At 41.8% G+C, this 24,096-nt stretch overlaps 1 protein-coding gene across 1 annotated transcript in view; it reads left to right on the forward strand.

Annotated features, from left to right (window-relative positions):
- The window catches only part of LOC134875047 (ephrin type-A receptor 7-like), a 157,442-nt gene that overhangs the window by 92,336 nt on the left and 41,010 nt on the right, over nucleotides 1-24,096 (forward strand). The window contains 3 exon segments of the mRNA XM_063899447.1: nucleotides 411-740; nucleotides 20,496-20,620; nucleotides 23,232-23,508. Of these exon segments, the coding sequence (XP_063755517.1) occupies nucleotides 411-740; nucleotides 20,496-20,620; nucleotides 23,232-23,508 (732 nt within the window).

A 24,096-nucleotide genomic window follows, 5' to 3' on the forward strand; every position in this document is an offset into this window, starting at 1 on the left:
ATTTTCTTCTCATGCAGGTAACTGTGTTTCATGTAAACATATTATTGCTTTCATTTATCCTATTATCAAGCCTCTTTTCCATAAATGCCCTTCCCCACATTTACATTTTCTGAGATCACAATAAGTCGATAACAAGAAGTATTCTTTGAGGGCAATATTTCAGAGCACAGAATACCGCTGCTCTGATCGCTCCGGGTCGTATAATAGGCATGCCATGATTAAATAAAATGTCAAATCCTCTTCAATTGCTGCATAACAAATTCAGAAGCGAGGACGTGTTTGATTAATTATTGATGTTTTCAAAGAGAGAATACAGTGCCCTCTCTGTCTCTGTGTGTCTTTTTTGGTTAAAAAAAAAATGACTACAGGACTGTTACAATGATCCAAAATGCAATTTTCTTACTCTCCAGGGCCCCCCTCCCCACCTAGAGACTTGGTCTACACCCTGAAGCAGTCCACGCTGATCTTAGAGTGGGCCGCACCATCCGACACAGGTGGCAGGGTGGATCTGACCTACAGCGTGGGATGCCGGAGATGCGTTGGAAGGCAGTGTGAGCCGTGTGGGCCGAGTGTAGGCTTTGTCCCTCAGCAGGTGGGGCTAACGGAAAGGACGGTGACCCTGGTCAATCTCCTCCCCAACACCAACTACACCTTCACTGTGGAAGCCTTGAACGGAGTGTCAGAGCTGCTGCCCAACAAGCGGTTTTACACCCAGGTCAACGTGTCCACAAGCCTACCAGGTAAGTCCCACTTTGACCTTTAAGAGTAACCACATGCGCTACATAAATTCACTCACATGACATGTCTGCACAGTCAGGAAAACAGCTGAGCAAGACTGAGGTCACACTGCATTTCCAAAAAAGAAGATGAAGAGAATGTACTTCAGGGGAAACACTTTGGAAGCTCAGCTATAAATGAATTTTAAATGAGCTTGCACTGCATGTGTCTCTTAATTTGAATATCTTTTATTAAGGCCACATTTAAGAAAGTCCACAATGATCTTGCTTATTTGACAGTATTTGTTTTTCAGGAGATTAAGATGCAACAGTGGTGTTTTGCCTTTGCTTTGTGCTGATGTTTAAAACCCTGGCTTTGGGGAAAAGAGTATCTTCGCTCTGGGTTTGTTCTTTACAGAATGTAATCTCTTGTGATCCATTTACTACAAGGCAGCCTCACACAATACATCTATCGCCTTAGCTTTGTGAAAAAGCACCTTAAAGTTAAGGTTTCATAAAGGTATATTCATTTCTCTTAACAATCGAGGACATAGTTACTAATTCATCATGGGTTGGCTGCCTATTCCTACAAACGAGCACAAAATTCATGCATACACAATCACAGACGAAGATACATGGCCACTCTTGCATGTGCTATGTAAGTCTATGTTCATAAATAGATTTATGCACACTCAGACACTCAGTGGCCTTTGATTACGCTTGTAATTTTTGTTAACACTGCACATGCATGCATCAACATACAGTTCTGTAAACACATAAGGCATTATGTAACCAAATGTGCATCTGGTAGACTGGTTTTCATTTGTTTTTAGCAACACAGACTCCTTCCCCGTACTGTGCCAGTCATTGCAGACGGAGCAAAAAAGTCTCACCCGGTGGAGGTGATCTCATTTTCATCAGCAGAAGCCTTCAGGAGGCCATTAGCCAGAGGCTTGAAAAGCACTTTGCCAAGTAACCCTGTCACCCTGCTCTGCAACAGCATTATTTGGAGGACTTCAAGAGTGAAGAGAGCAACCACATACTGGGAAATATAAGAACAGACTCTGGCTTGAAGGCTCACAATCACTCTACTTTTTTGCATAATTCTGTTTGCAAATCCTTCATTTGCAAATGCAGATGGTATAAGACAGGAATGGTATAATGATCTAAATGTCATATGAGGGCAGAGGGACTGGGAAGTTATGTGCGAGGAAGCAGGTGATGGAGAAACAATGAAAAAGTGAGAATGGCAGGAGTGTTTGTGCCACTGATTGGAAATTGGTTTAAAGAAATGAGCTGCATAATGAATGGAAAGCTGTTAGTCATATGTGAGTGCTGCGATGCTAGCTGCATGCAGTACGGTTTTCAGTTTCTAATCTAGTTAGCTGAAACAAATTGTTATGATGAACCCCAACTTTATTAATTTAAGGGCGTAATACATGTAAAAACAGGCATTGAGTTGTTGATGTTCTGGTTCATCACTGAGGTCAAGATGGTGGCTTTAAGGAGATTGTTGGGGGTATTTATAATGAATGCGCGTGCTTCTTAATGGCCCAGATCTCTTGTTGGCCAACTGTAAATATTATGTAAGAGGAACATCTGGACATCCAGATCCGGAGGAGTGAGAGGCTAGAGTAAGGCTTTATGTGTTTGTATTGCATCTTATTTCTGGTCTGTCAACATGAGTGACTTGTTGTTTCAAGATAAGGTTGCCAGAAAGACAAAGACGAACACAGCGCCTACAACCAATGAATAACGACACAATAATCATAATCAGAAACCCGTTATTAGTCCCAGAGTGGGGAAATGTACATAATTTAAGTTGTTATAGCTAGCCGTTTAGCAAACATTTGCCTTCTTACAAATCCAACCGACACAGAATATCATTTTCATCTTATAAAAGTTGAATTTTTGTCAATTAATTTAGTGTTTGTGGTTTATGCAGTTCAAAAATGTAAAAGTTAGGACAACTCAAAATGTAAAGGCGACTGTCTCCACTAGAGTTTTTAGTGTCCACTGCGCCATATTAACTGGTAATCAACTCACAACCAACTGAAAAATGTACATTCAATTACTGTGGTAGAATTTCAGAGTTCAAAAGTGTATCAGGAAACCGGTCAAAGCTTACTTTAAATCCATTATTTTAAATGTCCAACTTAACTTGGGAAATTAAAAACTTTACACAAGCAACTTAATAAATATAGTTGAGTTAACTACTTCAAGTTGAGTTAACTTACTCTATCAATTTTCAGGCCAACAATTTTAAGTTTTCTTTTTTACAGTGTAAGTCTTTTTGAGAACTAGGGAGAAACAAAAATTATTCTCATGCTTCGTGCAGTTGTTAACAAGAATATGTTGTGTCTGCTCACACTTGACCCTTTATCTGATATCAGTTGAAATATATGATAGCCCTCCTGAAGCTAACATGGCTAACAAGCTCCAGCTGTGTAAAGGGATTTAGCTATAGGTAAAAACCCCTAGCTCCAAGGTTAGGGACACTATATCAGAAAAGGACAAACCTGTGGTGATTACTTTCCCCGTCCCCGCAGTTCTTTCAACCTTTCTTCCTTTTATCTCCCCTTCTCTGTCTTTCTGTCTTGTCAGCAGTTGCCATGGTGCTGATTTGTGGTTATTATGGGGTATTGGGGTGTGAGTTGTCCCGCTAACCCTGTCATCCAAAGGGATTGGACAAGGGGTTAGAGGAGTGTGTTTGCAGGGGTTTCAGTAGACTTTGTGTGTCAGGGAGGATTTAGACTGACATTTGGTGAGGGGTGTTTAATGCTGCATGTGTGTGTATGTGTGTGTGTGGGGGGGTGAGAGACAGGGCTGATATTGGATTTTGAAATGTGCTTTTGAATTACTTTACACATATCCTGTCTTACCTGCCCTGACTTCACCCTTTGCATGTCAGATTTTGTTAAAGACCTGTGGTTTTGACACAAGACCAGAAAAGCATTCTCCAGATCAACAGCTAGCAAACTAAAGGTTACCTCATCCCTGTTGCATCAAGATGCTCAAGTGAGGTTGAAATGCATGAATGTGTGTGTGCTCAAGCATTTAGGTTAGTATAATACTTCTTGCTTCATCAGTATTTCTATTGTGGTGTATTAAATCTGGAGATATACCAGGGCAGATACTGCCTGAGGTCAGAGGAAGGTTGGGTGGAACAAGAGTGAAAAACAACATCTGGAATACGTTAAAGATGCCCTAGGTCACCTAGTGGGGCATACAGAGTTATTGCCTAGGTGGTATATTAAATCAGTTCATATACAGTTGTTTACTCCCTGAGGTCATAGAGAGTGATGTGGTACGACAGGAGGTTGTAGAACACACCCCTGGACTATGTCAGAAGACCTCCAGGGATGAGTAAGACAAAGACAACCGATATCTCACCTTATTTAGGGTACGCGCAAGTCATCGTGCACGAACGTATAGATCACCTTATTTGGGTACACATTCTCATAGAACATCGCATTTTGACACACACACACATTTCTCCTATAAAGTGTATGCACAAAGACTGTTCGGGGGACTTCCACAATTGGCTCTGGGGACACCGCATCGCCCGTGTTGGTGTATGATACTATGCTGTTGTAATAAACCTTATTATATACAAGCTGGTGTCCCTATCTTTAAAAAAATCCTTACAACGGTAAACAAAAACCATGCAGGAAACCAATAATGAACTTGTTTTGAATGAACTAAACCTATCAAGTACTACATGTGCTCAATACGCATTCATTTACAATACGCACTTTCAATTTATAACTCTTTCAGCATTTGAAATATCTCTCCAGGCCGGCAAGAGAAAAAGGGACAGAACCAAAATGTGTTTGCTCACTTTTAGCTTAAATTAAAACCCATAAGAATTCACTGCATCTGCATTATATTTGCTACAGGATAGGCCCAATGAGGAACTCTATAAATAAATCTACCATAATAAGATGTTTTAGCTGGACAATATTGTCTCTGGCCCAAACCATGGCCTGAACAGTGAATATGAATTGTTACCATTCAATCTGAAATACAGCGTCCCCCAAGTATCAAGTTTGAAGCTCTTTTTTTTTCTTGCATCCGCTTACGCTAAAATAAAATATGGAGTTTGATCCCAGATCAGACATACGTTAAAGGGTCTTTAACGTAGTTGTATTGTTTTGTTAAAATTCTGTTTCCTTTGTTTTTGTTGATGTTGCAAGCAGCTTTGATGCAGAAAAGTTTCAGGCTTGACCTGTTATTATCGTATCATAGATATATAACATAGAACACTGTTGCGGATGGGAGTGATCTTTAAAGTGGGTTAGCTTACTTTCAGGAGCCATCGCTGTAAATCCTGTGGAGCCATGTCAGTACAGAATATAAAAACATCCTCAAGAAGACTCCAACCCTTTGTCTGTACATGTGGTTGCACTTCCACACTAAGGTTTTACACCATCAAAACTCACTGACCTTTATGAATACTGCAGCAGGGATTTGGAACAAAGCTAACACACACACACACACTCTCACTTCTCTCGCCACCTCATCATCTCTTTATTACCTCTTGCTTCTTCTTTTTTTTGCCTCCTCCTTCCCTCTTTGCTCGGATCTCTTCTTTTTTTACCTCCTATTTCCTCCCTCATTTCCCTCCACCTTATCCATTCCTGCTCTCCCCATAAACCCACTATTCTTAGATGGTAATTTCTCTTCCTTCTCCTCCTGCACATAATCCACAACCACTCATTCCACCATGTTCCCTTTCTCTTTTGCCTGTCTGCTTGTACCAACATAATCACAGCTGCCCTTACCCCTGTGCTTCTATCTATCTTCTCCTCAAATCTTTCCCTTTCTTCTATTACTGTACCATTTTTTATTTTTTTTCTGGGCATGGTAAGCTTGTTAGCAGCGGCTGGTGTGGTTAAGCTGGCAGCTGAGGGGCCAAGAAAGCCTGAGGATTAAAGGGCACCATCTGAGTAGGGGAGGTAAGGTGCTAACGGGTGCTACATTACGTCCAAGAAATAAAATGGAAACTACCACACAGATAGACACTAAGGGACTCCTTTTACATCCATGCATATACTTAGATTTTCTTTCTTAGAGGATTAATACTATATTAAATCTAGTGACATTAAAGCCCTCCATTAAACCCAAATACAAATTGAATTCATCTCTTGGAACTTAATGCCTGCACATGCACGGTGGAGGAGTGGATTTCTTCCAGACAGATGGGGTTTATCAGGACTCCCCAGGCCACCAAGGGGAAGGGGGGAGTTTTTGCATGGTGTGTCAAGGATGGGTTGATGCATAAAAGGGAAGAGGAGAGAGGGGGATAGAAACACGGCTGCAGTTGCGTGAGGAGATGGGGCATGGGCTGGGTAAATAGGGGATCAGTTTTGCCCTGGGCTCATGGGGCCCCTTATGTGGATTAGGGATGCACATACTGTGTGTGTGTGTGTGTGTGTGTGTGTGTGTGTGTGTGTGTGTGTGTGTGTGTGTGTGTGTGTGTGTGTGTGTGTGTGTGTGTGTGTGTGTGTGTGTGTGTGTGTGTGTGTGTGTGTGTGTGTGTGTGTGTGTGTGTGTGTGTGTGTGTGTGTGTGTGTGTGTGTGTGTGTGTGCCATGCCATACATGTGTGACGACATTTTCATGTATGTGCTCTACAATGCTTGCATGCTGTACGCTCTGTGCATTGCTTCATGCTTGATTTGTGGATGGCCCAGAAAGGATGCCATAATGACATCTTGTGTGTGTGTGTGTGTGTGTGTCTGTGTCTGTGTCTGTGTCTGTCTGGTCATAACACCCTTGGGTTGAATGTCTTGGCCCCCAGTGGTACATCCAAAGCGCTTTAGCTGAGGCAGGGGAGAAGAGAGGGATGCAGGAAGGCTGCGGAGATGGGGTGGAGGTGCGGGTCAGGGAGGAGGAAGGATTGGCATTTCAATATCCTGAGAGGATTACTGGCTGGGCTTTAGATGCCTGGTCCCTGCGGTGCTACATGAGAGGTGGATGCATAAAAGGAGGAGAGGAAAAGGGATGAATATATAAAAGTGATGGGAGGGGGAGAGGTGAGCGCTAGCATTGTGAGTAGAATGCCTTTTGGGTGCAGGGGGAAGGAGGCATGCAGTGCAGAGAAAAAGCAAAAGAGATTTTGTATTTTTCTTCAAAAATGGTGTGCAAACTGAATTTCTTTTGCTAAACTATAGAGCTACTGTATATATTTAAATATGGTGCTATCAACAAATACAGAGTACATCTACGAGTTCTTGTGCGTGGGTACAGGAGTCAGGCGATGAGACGAGGGCCGTAAGGCCTTGAGATAAAAGCGAGGAAATATAAAAGGAACATAAAGATTCAGAGACGTATAGGAGCAAGCGAACAAGAAATGAGATGCACAGTATATATTCCATTAAAATACACAGGAATAAAGATGTAAAGTTGAGGGAGGCAGACATTGGAGGCAATGTGGTAGAATAAAAAAGAAAGATGTTTTCAGATCAGTTGCTTAGGTAAAAGTTTTAAAGCAAAATGTTAAACTAATTATTCCAGTACAGCTAAATGTACTAGCAAAAATATAATAAAACAACAATAAAAGGTCTCATGTTGAGTAAGGTTGGCATATTTTTTATTTATTTTTGCTATAATAATATGTTGCAAAAGTGACACATTTCTCAATTTCTTTTTTTGGGGGCGGATACTGCAGAGGTGTGCTTTAGAAACAATGATAAGAGACACTGCTATGATGAATGGAATAAAGATTTGAAACCATTAGAAATTAATTTTAGTAAAAATACAAAATGTGGCTTTAAATTGTAGTGGAGTACAAATATAACATATATTAAATTGGAAAACCTAAAATAAAGGGTCAACATTTTACCCATCTATATAACAGTGCTTTGATAGATTAAGACCTACAAAAAAAATCTGTAGGGTCAAATGAATAGAGAACATTCATTTATAGATGTTTGAATAATAAGACGGTTAGATTTGTCTCTCACTTCCTTCGTGTCACTTCATGATTTGTCTCAGAACTCTGATTGACTTCTGATTACCATTTCAGTTTGACTGTTTGCATATTTATAAATATGAGTCTGAATTAATTTGGGACTGCACTTCCCCCTGCATCGTGACGGGAAAAGTGTCAGGTAATGTTTTCCCTTCCCTTCCTCTGAATGAGTGCTCCTCAACTGTCACCGTACAAAACTTTACTCCTTTGTCATTTCGTTTCCAATACCCTCTTTATTTCCCCATCACCGCTCCACCTTCTCTCCCCTCGTCCCCCGCCACCAGCGCTCTGCATTGAGGCGTTTGGATCCTCTTTGCCTCCTTAATTAGAAGTGATGGGAAGGTGAAGCTTCAGCAGGCACCAAATGAATAGAGTCATCAAGCTACTTTTCAGGACTATAGCCCAGCCACTTAAGATGCTTTTTCACCCTGTGATGGGAATTTTAATTGCCTACCTCTTGGCTTATAATTGGAGTCTATGAAGAGGCACTCTCAGGGTCTTTAGTATGTGTGCTCTGTATGTGGATTTACAGGCTCTTACTTGTTGTTCGGGGAATTGTGGCGTTCACTCCGGAACAAAAAACAAAGCTCGAAGGTAGTTGGTGACACAAACACACACTCAACATCTTATCCTCATAATCAGAGTACTATACAAGGCTCGAGGGCTGTCTTTGATGCTTTTCTTTTGCGGAACCCAGAAGGGGAAGAACACACAAACTCTTATCGTCACAAAGAGACTAGAAAGAAAACTTTTTAAAAAAATCTCATCTGTCATTTTCCTCGTATAATACCCTCTGAGATCTTTATTGTGCCTCTGTTGAAAGAGCTTGGCAGTGTTTATGTGTGCCATCTTTCTTTTTTTGTGCGGTGTGTTGCTGGAGGGGAGGGGAGCGTGGCGGCGTCCTGCTGTTTTTAACGGAGAGAGAAAGTTGTGTAGACATGCAGCTGTCTTTCTGAATGACAGAGGACTCCTCTGAGTGGGTGAAAGACAGTTCAGCTCATCACACTAACATCACGCACAAACAGACACACCTCTTTGTCATTCATTGTGTTTTTATTTATACCGTTTTCGACATTCATAAAAGTTTTTATATGCATTTCAAAAAAAGATCAAAACACACTGCGTTTTTGTTTTGGCACTTACAGAAAGAGGCCGATCAATAAATCACTCCGGCGTTTTTCAGTAGTTTGAAATAGAACCGATGACAAAAAAAATGAGTTTTGCTACTTGAGTAGCATGAATTGAGTACTGTACTGTAGTAAAAATGTAAGATAATTGTTCTCAATTGTCCATGTATTTCCATGTCATGCTGCTACAAACCGCTTCAAGGTCAAAACAATAACAGTGGCAATGACTTATTTTTGTTGTTTTGTTCTATATGACAGCTTTCTTTATAATTTAACTCTATAAATGAAAATTTGACGTGGAAATTATATAAAATGCTTAGGAAATAAAATGTGTCGTTATATATTAAACTGTCAAACTATATGTTAGGGACCAAGTAATAAGGCAACAGCACACAGCAGTTGTTGTACAAACTGTTTTTCCTTTTAATTTTTCAAAAATAAATATTATAAACCAAGAATATTTAATAACTAGGCCTATGAAAGAGGTCAACAGAAAACAACTCTAATACATTTAATAGCAGCTAAACAAGTGTTTACTGAACTAACCGACCTGCAAAAATGACACACAATGCATTATAGTGGCTCATCCAAACCAAATGGAAAAGGGGGGATAATTACAATTAAAAGATGAGAAAAGAGGAGACAGACAAAACCCAAATCCCCCCCTTTGACATGGAACTATGACATGTGGTTTGTCCCAGTTTGTCCCAATCAGCTGCTTGCAGTATTTTTGAGTCATCAGCCCTCAGCCACACCTTTTGCTGAAGTAGCCTCCCCTAACGACCACGGCTAACAAACAAAGTTAACAACACAAACAAATACTTGTGTTAGCTGTGCTAATATGTGGGGAAATAAACAAAATAATGTCAGGTTACAAGCAACTAAAAGTTCCATCCATCCATCCATCTTCTCCCGCTTTTCCATCAGGGTCGTGGAGGTAACAGCTCCAGCAGAGAGCCCCAAACTTTCCTTTCCCTGGCCACATCAACCAGCTCTGACTGGGGGATTCCAAGGCGCTCCCAGGCCAGCGAAGAGATATAATCCCTCCACCTGGTCCTAGGTCTACCCCTCGGTCTCTTCCCAGCTGGACGTGCCTGGAACACCTCCCTAGGGAGTCGCCCAGGTGGCATCCTCACTAGGTGCCTCAACCACCTCAACTGGCTCCTTTCAACGCGAAGGAGCAGCGGTTCTACTCCGAGTCCCTCCCGGATGACTGAACTTCTCACCTTATCCCTAAGGGAGATGCCAGCCACCCTGTGGAGAAATCCCATTTCGGCCGCTTGTATCCGCGATCTCGTTCTTTCGGTCATGACCCATCCTTCATGACCATAGGTGAGGGTAGGAACGAAGATGGCCCGGTAGACAGAGAGCTTTGCCTTCTGGCTCAGCTCTCTTTTCGTCACAACGGTGCGGTAAAGCGACTGCAGTTCCGCTCCCGCTGCTCCGATTCTCCGGCCCATCTCACGCTCCATTGTTCCCTCACTCGAGAACAAGACCCCGAGATACTTGAACTCCTTCACTTGGGGTAAGGCTTCATTCCCTACCTGGAGTGGACAGTCCATCGGTTTCCTGCTGAGAACCATGGCCTCAGATTTGGAGGTGCTGATCCTCATCCCAGCCGCTTCACACTCGGCCGCGAACCGATCCAGTGAGTGCTGAAGGTCACAGAACGATGAAGCCATTAGAACCACATCATCTGCAAAAAGCAGTGGTGCAATCCTTAGCCCACCGAACTGCAGACCCCCTCCCCCACGACTACACCTCGAAATCCTGTCCATGAATATCACAACCAGGATTGGTGACAAAGCGCAGCCCTGGCGGAGGCCAACCCTCACCGGAAATCGGTCCGACGTGCTGTCCGACTCGCTTTGAGAGTACAGAGATTGGATGGCCCTGAGTAGAGACCCCCTCACCCCATACTCCCGTAGCACCTCCCACAGTATCTCCCTGGGAACCCGGTCATACGCCTTCTCCAAATCCACAAAGCACATGTAGACCGGATGAGCGTACTCCCAGGCCCCCTCCAGGATCCTTGCGAGAGTGAAAAGCTGGTCCATCGTTCCACGACCAGGACGAAAACCGCATTGTTCCTTTTCAATCTGAGGTTCGACAATCGGCCGGACCCTCCTTTCCAGCACCTTGGAGTCAACTTTCCCGGGGAGGCTGACTAATGTGATGCCTCTGTAATTGGCACACACCCTCTGATCCCCCTTTTTAAAAAAGAGGAACCACCACCCCGGTCTGCCACTCCTTCGGTACTGTTTCCGACTTCCACGCAATGTTGATGAGACGTGTCAACCATGACAGTCCCTCAACACCCAGAGCCTTCAGCATTTCTGGGCGGATCTCATCCAACCCCGGGGCTTTGCCACTGTGGAGCTGTTTAACTACCTCAGTGACTTCCCCCCGTGTGATTGGAATTGATCCCCCTTCATACTCCAGCTCCGCCTCTAAAATAGAGTGCGGAGTTGTTGGATTCAGGAGTTCCTCAAAGTGTTCCTTCCACCGCCCTAACACACTATCAGTTGAGGTCAACAGCGTCCCATCCTTGCTGTACACAGCTTGGATGGTTCCCTGCTTCCCCCTCCTGAGGTGTCGGACGGTTTTCCAGAACAACTTTGGTGCCGACCGAAAGTCCTTCTCCATGGCTTCTCCGAACTTCTCCCACACCCGCTGCTTTGCCTCGGCCACGGCTGAAATAAAAGGTTTACCATTTCAATCAAATGTGTGGCGATAATTGTTGGTGTGGTTAACTGCAACTGAAATGAGGTAAAACTAGTGGAGGGGGGGCTGCAGTGTAATGGAACACCCTGTGTGGCTGTGGCCATAGTACTGTGTAAAAAGTAGGTCAAATGTGCACCATCTCCATCGACTACAACATCAAAATGCCACTTTTCCTTTCAGTTGTAGATTTAAATAATAGTAATTACATTTACTTCAGTGATCATTTTATTGAAGGACTTTTTTTATTGCACTACTGCTATTTAAGTAATGGCTCTGAACATTTTCTCCAGCACTGCATTCTCCAAACCCAGAATAGCCTACACTTTTTAAGATTACCTCTCTCAACACGTTTGCTTTGCACTATGTCAGAAGTATAGAAGCTGTAGAGATTTGAGTTTATGGTCGCTTGCATTTGCTTTCCTTGCAATTCTGTCGGGGCAGATATAGCTTTCTTCATACCCCCTCGGCCGAACACCTGCAGCTGGCCTGTGTCAGCCAATCTGTGTGTGTGTTTGTTTCGAGTGTGTGTCGCCTGTGTTTTTTTTTGTTAGAGGTTCAGGCAGAGTCTGTCTGTCTTGACGGATGGGTCGTGATCATCCAATGCCAATGCCTGTCGGCTAAAGCACACTGGGCCTGAAGAGTTTGCAGAATCAGTCAGTGAGCAGCTGTCAGGAGCAGTTTAAGCAAGTTGGCCCTAGTCGCTGTCCCATGGTGGGAGTGTGGGATGCCAGATTTGACATATTTGTAAGCCTCAGAGTCAACAGGTAGGAGCTGTTATTTTGACATACAATAGGTCCTTATTTTGTCTTTTCCCATAAAAGCATCCTCTTATAGGACCACACATCCTCTCATCTGACTTTGAAGGCATGTGTGTGCAGGAATATATCATCCTTCCTTTGTAAGCTTTATTCGATCCTGGTATTTGTTGCACAGCAGGATTATGTTGATCGGGCCCTTTTGAATATGTCATACAGCGAGAGACTCTTTGTCCCGCTTGCTTGTTCACACTCTGTTCTGGTCTTTCTCTCGCCCACCCACCAACCATTGACACATTTAATCATTTGATCAGTGAGACGCTCCTTTCCGTTACACACACACACATTCACACAGATGTACCTAGGTGGATCAAGTCCCTGCAACATATAATATTGTAGTTGAGATGGAAATGTGACCTTGTCACAGACAAAAAATCCAACTGTGTGTGTTACACCTAGACTCGTTCCTTCTAAACACCTCACATCTTATTTCTTCCTCTACTGATATGAATGATAATAACCTCAGATAATTCCTGTCTGTGGCTACATACCTCGCCTTTGAGGTATGATCCGGGATAACACTGTATCACTCTCCCTTTCCTCCTGCTGCTCTTCTACCATATGCTCCTACTTTGGTTATTTGGAGCCGAGCGTAATAATTGTGTGTACATTTATGTATTCGAGGTTGAGGCGTCCAGGCGCTTGGATGCTGATATGGCAGATTAGATTTAGTCGTGAGCGAGGACAGGTTGCCAGATAGCGCTCCACTGCTGGGGCAGGCTGATAGCCACAGATTAAAACAGCAAGACTTGCTGCCAGATAGTGAGACCTGGGTGGGGAAGCTGTTTTTATATACAGCATCATTAGATTAGGATGCAATCACATGCATGCACATATAACCACCTGGGGAATGGAGAAATGAAGATGTTGAGATTATAAACTGAGTATTTAAACATTTATTTCAGCAATCCACATTTCACACGTCAAAACAAAAAACCCTTTCTGTACAACAATATTATAAATGCTGTTTTTGAAGGCCTTTATGGGAGGCTTCAAAGCTATGAAATTGTTTCTCAAGTGTATTTCCATTACCATTATGTTGTAGTATACTATTACATGAGTTTAAGTCTCTCGTTTGATCCAGAATCAAGGACGTTTTTAAGAGCTAAATGTTATTCTTCAATGTCCTGCTTTCTTCTTACATCAAAGAGCTGCCCAGAACAGGTTTGTAATTATTTGATATAATCCAGGCAGAACAAGAACTGCATTGCTTTTAGGTTCCCATCTGGGAAGATATTGCAGTAGTTTTCACACACAAATGGAAGTTGAAAGTGTGTAGAAAAGGATTGTGGCATCAGATTGAAGTCTATCAGCAGGATATTTGAAAATCGGATTGCACTCTAGCGAGGAACTACAGTAAATGCAATGGTACATTATAGGCATGAAACGATACATCCTGAGGCGGTTAAATCTTAATGCAAATATCTAAAGATTCAAATCCATGACAGGAAAAATAAATCATGATACTGTTTTAAAATAGCACAGGGCACTGTCTTCTCTTGACTTAGCTTGTTCGACATCCTATGTAACCCACATCACTCGCTGTACCAAAATGTGAATACATGCCAGTTAAGATTTGGATATAGAGGATGCACCATACTGTTTCAAATCAAGGGTGTCGCACTTTTTTGCCTTCCCTGAGTCAGAACAGGAAAAAGGTGTCGAAGATTGATTGATTTGGGCTTCTGTTTATAATAAAGTTAAGTCTTTTTGTTACTTTCAAATGAATATATGCATTATTTTGCTCTCTCTGTCTACCCCATCCCATATTTCTATATTGTTGTTAGAGAAATAAAGGTTCCTTTTCTTACATAATTTCTATTCAATCTACTTTGAAGAAATCTTGAAAAAATTCCTATTGTGAACCCAGTAACATACGGTACTGCACAAGAACTTTCGGCAATTGTAACATGGGTGTGGTTTATTGGTATTTAGGTCACCTGTTGGATGCCGGTTTTGTGGATGACTGTGTGGTCCGGAGTAAGATATTGTTTGATTTGTTTGTTTGTTAAACACGATGTAGTCAAACTGACCATGGACTCTTCTATGGAGCGTGTCACAGCAAAGAGCAACTTTTAGCCTCTCAGCGGCATAACTCATAGGGTGTGTTTGCCGCTACAAACAGTATAAGCACTTTGCATCAATCAAAACTTTTGACAGATAATAACAAGAAGAAAAATCGCTTGAAAAGTTAACCAGGCAACAACTTTGAAACTTGAATGACTTTATTAAAGAAATGCACATGCAAACGCACGCTCCACAGGGATTTAGGAACTACTGACAGAAATGCTTGCGGCAGTGGGTGTATAAAAAGCCCCAGGGACAGACAAGCCACAAGGAACTAAATGTTCCCACTCCTCCGCTGTCAGTCACATAAATCGTTGCGCTATCCGTTTAACCCCAGGTAGAAGCCACTGGTGCTGTGCCCAGAGGGAACAACGCCCCTTCTTCCTATTAACCCTTTGAACATGAACAGGCCTGACAGAAACAGCTCTCTCAATCATTTCCTGGCTACACAACTTATTGCTTCACTTTCACTGTACCATGTTCATTCCGAACACACATGCACCCACTCTCTCTTTAATATGCGAAGGCACACGGGAGAGCGTAAAGTTACACGCGAGGTGGAGATGGTGAGAAATAGAACAATGAAACCCCCTCCTGATAAGATGGATGTCATCAGAGGCACAAACAAGCCTGCGGGGAACAGCAGATTCCCCTGAGAACAAAGATGGAGAGAGGACTGGTTATGAGAAAAAAGAGAGCCCCAAAGAAGTGAGAAAGAGAAAAAGTGAAGAATGCCTGCGAGATGTTCAGGGATGCCCCTGGGGAGAACAGCTCCTCTGCCTGTCTCCTTTGATAACGACACTGAGATGCCAGTTGCACCTCAGCTGCCTCGGTACACAAGCATGCAAGAGCCTACAGCTGCGGCTGCCATTTTGTGCTGTAGTCTATTCATGGGTTTATCTGCCATAGAGACCTGAGCAAAAAGCTGCCATACAGCCACCAGTGTCTGCAGGAGTGGGTAGTAAAAAGTTGAAGACTCTGAATTGAAACTTATGAGAAGCTAAGGACTCATAAGAAACATGCTTTTCAATCTAGCGTATTTAATTTCTGGAGCAAGTTAGAAGCATCTGAGCTTCTGTCGGTTGTGTTTTTCCCTGAGAATGCTTCATTGCAAACTTTATATCCAAGTTGTAATATGCACAATGAAAGCTAGTTAGCAGTAGTTGTTAATTGTTAGCGGCCGATGGGCAGCACAGTCATGCTGGGCTAAGTGAAAGAGCTAAAACTAACGTTATGGAGGTTTCATTAAGTTACATTAGGATGTTTATAAGCTTAATTCAGTGAAAATGATCCTTTAGTCACGGTGATAATAGAGTTTATAAAAGAGAGATAAGAAAAATGAATGTTGATTGGACTCTAAATTTGTTGGTGATAGAGACAAACAGATACAAGGAGTATTGAAGTACATAGAATTCGTTTTTTGAACGTGGTATTGAATCAGGGATCTATGATCATGGAATTCACAGAAATTGGTATCAACATTCTGTTATAACTTTTATCACTGAGACTAATTAAAAGGGAAAAAAAAGTCCATCTACTATAATGAAGCAATTTTCACCATTTGTAGTGGTGATAATTTAAGATTGGTTATGCTTAACTACTGCATAGCATATGCAAGTAGTGCATAGCATATGCAGTAGGGTGTTTTTCTCGTAACCAAAAATAATCTTAAAATACCTTGTCCTTCATAAAAAAGGATCAGAAATTCCGCTTGTCTGGCCTTGGGATTCCAACAAAGGATATAGAGATGCAATCCGATTCAACAAAAACTTATCTGATGAGTCGGGTCTGAATCTATAAAACCTAAATGATACACAGCCTAGCTTCTACTCACAGCCTATAGAATTGTTATCACTGAGAAGTACAGCTTTGTGCTTCCCTTTTTGCAATTTTGTGCCAAACTTCATACTTCCCCCTGCCTTACTTCTTTTCGCTCTCATCACAGTGTCTCTTTGAAGTGTACAGATCATTATCTCTCACTATGATTGGTGTGTGTACAGCAAAGCTTTCATACTGGATCCTATCAGAAGCTGTCCGTCTTTGTGACTAGTGCCTATCGGTGTGTCTGTCATGTGATTTCTGCTGTATGATGAGGCTTTAAAACGTCTGCTGTGTACTTCCACAGCAGAGCTGGGAAGGCGTATTGCCCACTAGGCCATCTCATCTTCTATATTACTTGTGAAAATCATTGTGTGTGTGTGTGTGTGTGTGTGTGTGTGTGTGTGTGTGTGTGTGTGTGTGTGTGTGTGTGTGTGTGTGTGTGTGTGTGTGTGTGTGTGTGTGTGTGTGTGTGTGTGTGTGTGTGTGTGTGTGTGTGTGTGTGTGTGTGTGTGTGTGCGTGCGAGAGAGCGTAAAAGCTTTTTCGGAAGGCATTCACATTGATTTTTTCCTCTCAAATACAACGCCAAAACCAACACTACCGACCATTTGCTGCCATTCACTTTTGTGTGTGCCATGAGTGGGCGCACAGTATCTGCCAATATGCCAGTTGAGTGTGTGTATGTCTTGGAAAGTATTATATCCACACAGTAACTATTGCTACATAGTTATGTCCACATTTCTCATAGATACTGATATTGTGCTGTTGATCCCCAACAGTTTTTTTCCTCAAATACATTTTTGGATAATGTCGATAACAAATTATTATTCTGGTTGGCATTTCTTCCAAATTTCATCATAAATACGATTTAAGAGCTTTAAAATGAGCAGGTAAGACCTAAGGACTGGTTAGTTATAAAAGTCTAGTATTTATTAGTGCACACTGTATATAGTATATTGTACCATATACAATTACACGTACAAATACAACACCATACTGCAGTTATAAATAATCCCTCCCATTTACAGACTGTGCTCACAGTTCGGACACTTCCGCACTTCATCTGGAAACAGTTTAACGGACATACATTTTAGCCTTCAGGAGGGTGTGTGTGAGTGTGTCGTCCGAGAAATTGTGCTCACCTGTTTTTTAAGTGTCAGATTGAGCTGTGATTTGGTTTGGAGGCAGGCGCCAGTCCTATGCATAATTCAGCACAAGGAAGAAAAAAAAGAAGCAAACAGCCGGCTGTTGTAGATGGAGAGAGCAGGTTTACACTGTGTTCATGGTTTAGAGTGTTAAACTGAGTTTCTCTTTTCACTGTTTGAATTGACTTTGTTTGGTGTTTGTCCTAAACTATCGTCCCATCTCTTCTGTACAATTTATATGTTCTCCTTTTCTCCCTGTTTCTCAGTGATTGCTTTAGTTTCTAATGAGCCGTGCTGTAGTCTAACACATATTCATTATTCACTAAAAAATAATCCTTCTGTGAGTGTTTATTTACATTCCTGTTTACTGTTCATTAGCATCTTTCCTTCTTGTTCAATGCCTTTCTACAACCCCCCCCCAGCGGCTAACTGTATGTATCTGCCGCTTATGTTGCATTATGTGGAGGAATTACAAAGACTTGATTCCTCAAAGCAAAGTAGTCAGACTTTCAAAGAGCTACTAATTGGCATGATTAGAGTTTTCTGAACACACACTGAATATGTATTTGTGTATTTCAAAGATCTTTACATTCGGGCATGGAAATAGTAATGCAGCACAAACATTACAGTGACCCCTCGAGCCAGTTTTCTTCTGAGGGTATGTTTAATGCTTCGTTACAACATATATTTTAATCTCACTTCATGTTTATTTAATCTATTTCATCTATACTTTACTCTTCATTTGCCTTGTCAAAGATGAGAGAAATGCCAAACAAAGGACAATAAAAGTGAGATTCGCTCGGGAATTTTTATTTGTCATAGTATGCCAATATATAGTAGCCTATATTGATAATGTGTTTTTTTCTTATGTTATTTGCATAACCAGTATAAACATGAGCCTGAAGAGAAATGGCACAATGATCAATTCGCAATGTATAAAATGTCATATTGAATTGTTAAAGAGGCCATATATGCTCATTCTCAGGTTCATATAGGTGTTTTCTGCATTTACTGTGACATGTCTCCATGCTTTAATGTTCAAAAAGCTCTTTATTTTTCTCATACTGCCTGTGCTGTAGTACCTCTTTTCCCCCTCTATATGAAACCAGAGCCCAGTCTGCTCTGATTGGTTAGCTGGCCGGCTTTGTGGGTATTTTTACTGCCTTTGCAGACCATTTACATACACATAAATCAATGTAACACACTAAAGGGAAACCCCAAATAAGCATAGATAAAATCACTAAACCTCTATGAGGCACTTATGATATTTCTTATTATTTTCTATAAATGCTGACATTAGCTGTTTAGATGGGCTGATCCCTTTCCTAGGAAGCAAATACATCAACCAAACACAGAAACACTAATGGCCTCTTCAACTTGCTCAACAGTTTTTCACTCAATTATTCAGAATTTGCAATTTTATACTTTCTTTTCTAGTAAAAAACGGAGTCAGTTTTTAATTTTAATTTTATTAAAAAGCCAAATTCCTTCTGTAGGCATGCAGAGAGACAACCACACACTGGTGTATCACACTACATTGGCTTTCTTCCTCTTCCATTCAGCCTGATTGGGTGGCAATGGTAAAAGCAATGCCACACAAATTCACAGAAATCATCATGAATAATGGATAATAACTGTGTTTCAGACATCAAAAACAGACAGATGGAGATGGACAGTGAGAGGCGGATTGAGTGTGTCTTTGATCTGCTGCCTAAAATGACTCTATTCCCCTACTGTTCCAGAGTAGGACTGAAGGAGCTGCAGATGCTCTATGTTTAAATGTGTGTGTGAACACATTTTCGTTCGTGTGTGAGTGACAGGCAGAACTTATTCATTAGTGTAGCTGTTTTCACCGCGGAAGGAGATGAATTGATGGTTAAAGGTCAGGAAAGAGATGAGCAGGAAGTGAGAAAAAGCTAGAAAAGATGAGCCGTTGACTGATCGGGTGATAGAGAGGGGAATGAGAAGGGATAAAAAGACAAACAGGATGTGTCTCAGGGACAGAAAAAGGAGAATGGCCTCAATGATGGAGAAAATCATGGGTCCATGATTGATGATGATTTTTGAAAATCGAGTAAGTAAAACAACAGTAATAATTGTCATAAAGGACGAAAACAATGACAGGAAACGTAACCTTGGAAGCCTAATGGCCACATGCTTTTTTTGTCTAAAATAACTGGACCACTTTATTTTCGTAGTATTTTCGAGTGACAACCTGTTTTCTACTTTATTATACATGGCCTAATTAGCACTTAAGCCAGAGTGGGGGTTGCTTGCCTACGAGACGCCTGTCATATATTGACAGTGAAACAAAGAACTGGGCTTTCCTCAGTAATGAAATTGTTTGCTTAGCGAACCATTACACTCTGCGTCCACATTTGGAGATCTTTGTCCCGTATAATTCATCTTCTATGCTGTTCCTCTATTGTGATCAATAAGAGATGTAATATCTGTCAGGATTAATTTCACTGCGGCTCTCCTGGATTGAGTCTGAAAGGGTTTAATTGAGAGACACAGGGAGGAAACAGGGACTCAGGATTGCGAATGTCTCCATCCGTTAGTCTGGTGTCGATGCGGTCTTGTCAGTCAATCCATAACTGTATTGATCCATTGTCAGTCCCAATGTACTGAGCACTGTTCAATGCCATGTGTACACTCAGACAAAGAAACGTACGCCATGGATTGCGATGAAGCTGTCTGCTTTGACACAGCTCCTTTTCAATAAATAATCTTACCTCTCTGCTTTTTGTTTTGTTACTCCCTCTCCTTACATCATGTTGGACTTCCCCAGCTGTCCTCTCGTGCCCTCAATCTATATTTTCTCTCTTCTTCTTTTGCTGTCTCGCCTTCGGTGAATACCATAGTGCACACTGTATAGGTATCAATTCCTGCTTTCTGGCGATTCCTCCTAGTACGAGCAATCTTCAGAACTGTACTGTATCCCTCTCTTGACCTTTGCCTGCACGAAAAAACTGGAAATACAAGCGAGTAAAGACTGCTTCTGATATGCTTGAGAACAGTCTTCAAGCTATTGTATTTATATTGAATGAGACCAAAATCTCCGATTTCATGTTTCTTCTTTCTCTCCCTCTTTTTACCTCTTTGTAGCACCCTCTCTGATCAGCGAGCTGCGAGCGGAAAAGATCGAGCAGAAGGGCATCACTCTGGTGTGGAGGCAGCCTTCCTACCCAAACAGCAGCCGTACCGAGTATGAGGTCAAATACTACGAGAAGGTAAATAAACTAGAAGTCTTTTTCTACTGCTGTTATGCTAAATAACTAACCAAGGCTTTTATATTCAGGAAACAATTTTTCTTCGTACATATTTGTTAGAATCCAGCAACTAAACAGAGGGAAGCTATAAAGTAATATAAAGGGAATACATGTTGGGGTTTTATCCATTTTGTATAAGTACACAAATTGTTAATCCGAGTGGTGTTGTCTTATCGCAGATGTAACCGTATCGCTGTATACAGGGGTCACTATGTAATAAGAACCTGTTCAGTAACCCTGACTGTGTGGGTCAAGCTCTATCTACCAAATCCTACATTTCCCATAATGCAACGTACCACCGCCTTTTGATTAGACTTCTCATTGTCTCCTAAACGTTTGCTTCTTTCAACCAAAGGCTGATGGTTTGTTAAATAGCATTACGGTTTTATCTTTATGTAACGTGTCGTTGTAAAAAAGTAATTAAAAGCCAATATGTGAGTATTAACTCCCTTTATTATCAATATCCAAAACAACCTCACGGATCTAGTATCACTTGGGTTCCAGTTGGTATCCATGGCTACAGCATACACCAACATCTTCATGTTTTATGCTTTGGGGCAGCATGCTAGTGTGCCAGCGAAATCCATTATGGGTTATTTTTAATGTACTTGCTTTGATGGTGAAATGAGGACTGAGAAAAAATCAGATGTGGTATTTTTACAACACTTTCCATGAGATCAAATCATTTTCTTGAATTGCTAACTACTGAGATGTTGTTAAAAAATCATTTATTTTCTGTGTACTTCAAGGGCCAATTATGTATAACCCTGAGTCCATATTACTGCCACATTTTCTTTTGCTTTTATGGATAAACACTGTAACTTCATCGGCCTTATCTGGCTCATTAAACATAGCACTTAGTCAGATTGTGGCCGCCCCATCGACAAGCCTTAGTCTTCACAGTAAATCTGTCATGCACGTAAACCACAGCTGTCACGCTCACACTCCTCCATTTTCATACGCCGCGTTTATTGGCATCGCCAGGTCTTTGTATTGGGCTGTGTTACACTCGCACCCGTTTTCTCACCTCCTCTCTTCTCTATGCTTCACCATATTTAATAAAGCCCTGCTTCTCGCTGCTTCACTCCAACAGATTTAGAAAAAAACAGGGAAATATTTAGAGGAGGGATGGGTTAGGAGAGACTTGGAGAAAGAGATAACAAGAGGGATACAGGAGAGAATCTGGAAAGAATGATGTGCCTGTGTGATAACCGAAGGAGAGAAAAGGTTAGAGAGCGTATTAGGGACAGATGAGGGAAGATGACTTGGTGGAGAGGATGCTTGTCAGAGCATGGTGATGGAAAGAAATGAAAGAAGATGCTTTGTGGGGCTTGATGCAGAAGAAAATACCACTGAGGGAGGCAGAAAAATGGAGAGAGGGTGAAGGATAGATGAAGAATAAGAGTTGGACAGGAAAATTGGTGGCAGGCCATGAAATGAAAAGGCAATACAACTACACTGCAGCAAAGATCCTATTAAAGTATGAAATATGGCATTGCTTAGTCAGTATACAGCCTTTTTGTCGCTTCCTTCTTTTGCAGTTTCAAAGCAATGATTCTCATGGAGCTGTTAAACATTCGATAGCACTGTAATTTATTTAGAAAAGTGTTTTATCTGGATTACACACCGCAATAATGAACAACAATTGTGATGACTCATAAGGATTAAATAACAGTTTATTCATAATTTGACATTTTTGAGTGTCATCGCTGAGTCTGCTGTTGTTTTCCTTCCACTTATCTTCCCTGCTTTTTCCTCTTCTCTGTCTATGTCTATATTAGCTCACTCCACATTAAACATGAGCTGCCATTCTCTTCGGTTAATCCGTCTTTATTTCATTCCCTCTGACGTTAGTTCCGCTTCGGTCTACCCTCTATGTGCCATGCTACTCCTGTGCATTAAAATGAAAAGGCAATAAAGATAATGTAAGTGGCATTGTTCCCACTCAAAAACTCACTTTCACTTATTTTACTGTGACTATTAAATCCGATTTATCATCAAAGCTGTTACAGAGGCTCAGTTTCTATTGGAATGATCTCGTTGACATGCAGAGGCACGGCGTGCAGATACACAATAAGGACTATTTGTTGAAAGAAGGCGGGAAACAAACATATCGGACAACAAGTGGAGTAATTATGTTAATGTGTCACCTACGCACTGCCCCCAGAGTGTCACCTACTGTGAGTCATTGTAATGGAGATAAAGAAATTACTGCATCTTGGATTTATTTTCTGAACGCCTCTCTAAGGAATAGTGTTTTTTATTAATGTCTCGGTTTTTACATCATTTATTTTCAAAGCGTACTGTCATACTTCTTTATTAAAGCGGGTTAATGAAGTTCTCAGCTTGGCTTGGCTAAATGTCTGAAAACTTTTGTCTGGCTCTTTGAAAAACGATTCGAAAGAACTTGATTTGGTTACAAAATAGTCTCGCACGGCCCCAGGCGTTACAAACAGTGCCATGGAAATGAACAAGGCATTTCACAAATGGATTCCACCTACTCGTCTCACTCCTCTTTTTTTCCGTTCTCTTTGTTTTTCTCTGTGTCTCACTTCACTTTGTCTCTCCGCAGGAACAAAAGGATCAGAGTTATTCTACTGTGAAGACAGCCGCCACACGGATCAGTGTCAACAACCTCAAACCCGGCACCACATATGTCTTCCTCATCCGCCCTTTCTCCACGCCGGCCCCCTCCTCGTCCCTGTCCTCCTCCCCTCTGTCATCCTCCGCCTCTTCGTCCTCCTCAACTTCTTCCTCATCTTCTTCATCGTCGTCATCCTCCTCCTCTCCAGCACCCATTGACTACGGAGCGTACAGCGCTCCCCTGGAGCTGCAAACACTTGGCGAGTGTGAGTAGCCGTTTTACGCCTCCTCACTTTCTCCACCCCCTCGTCTCAGCACCACCAGGCAGATTGGGTTGGGGGGGTTTGTGAAGGTACTTGGCCAGCCCTCACTATAAGGCTAGAGTGAGAGATAGACGGAGATGGGGAATGACTGAGATTATGTGTGAACACGCACAGGTTTACCAGTAAGGTGTGAAATGATTCTTCTTTGTGCGAGTAGATACCATGTTCCCGGTCACCTCAGGGTCTGGTTGTGTCTATTTGGTTTTATCCCTATTGCTTTTCATAAAGTCTTTCACCTTTTATTTATCCAGGAAAGGGGATTTGTTGAACATTCAGCACGTAACACACACGAGAGCTGCCCTGCACAACCACTATCTTCAATAGTTGGCCAAAGACCAGCTCTTAAAGATTATTCATTTGTTTTCAAGCGAACGGGGTCTTGCACTTCTTTGTTTTGCTACAGGGTCAGGGCTCGTAGCTGCAGGGCTCCTTTTCTTTAGACAATGCATATTCAGTTTATTCAGATCCGCCTGGGGCTGGATCAAGAGTCAAATGAGTGACCTGACAGCGCACTGAATATGAACTTATGAT

Source organism: Eleginops maclovinus, chromosome 13 (assembly GCF_036324505.1).
Source record: "Eleginops maclovinus isolate JMC-PN-2008 ecotype Puerto Natales chromosome 13, JC_Emac_rtc_rv5, whole genome shotgun sequence".
Taxonomy (NCBI): Eukaryota; Metazoa; Chordata; class Actinopteri; order Perciformes; family Eleginopidae; genus Eleginops; species Eleginops maclovinus.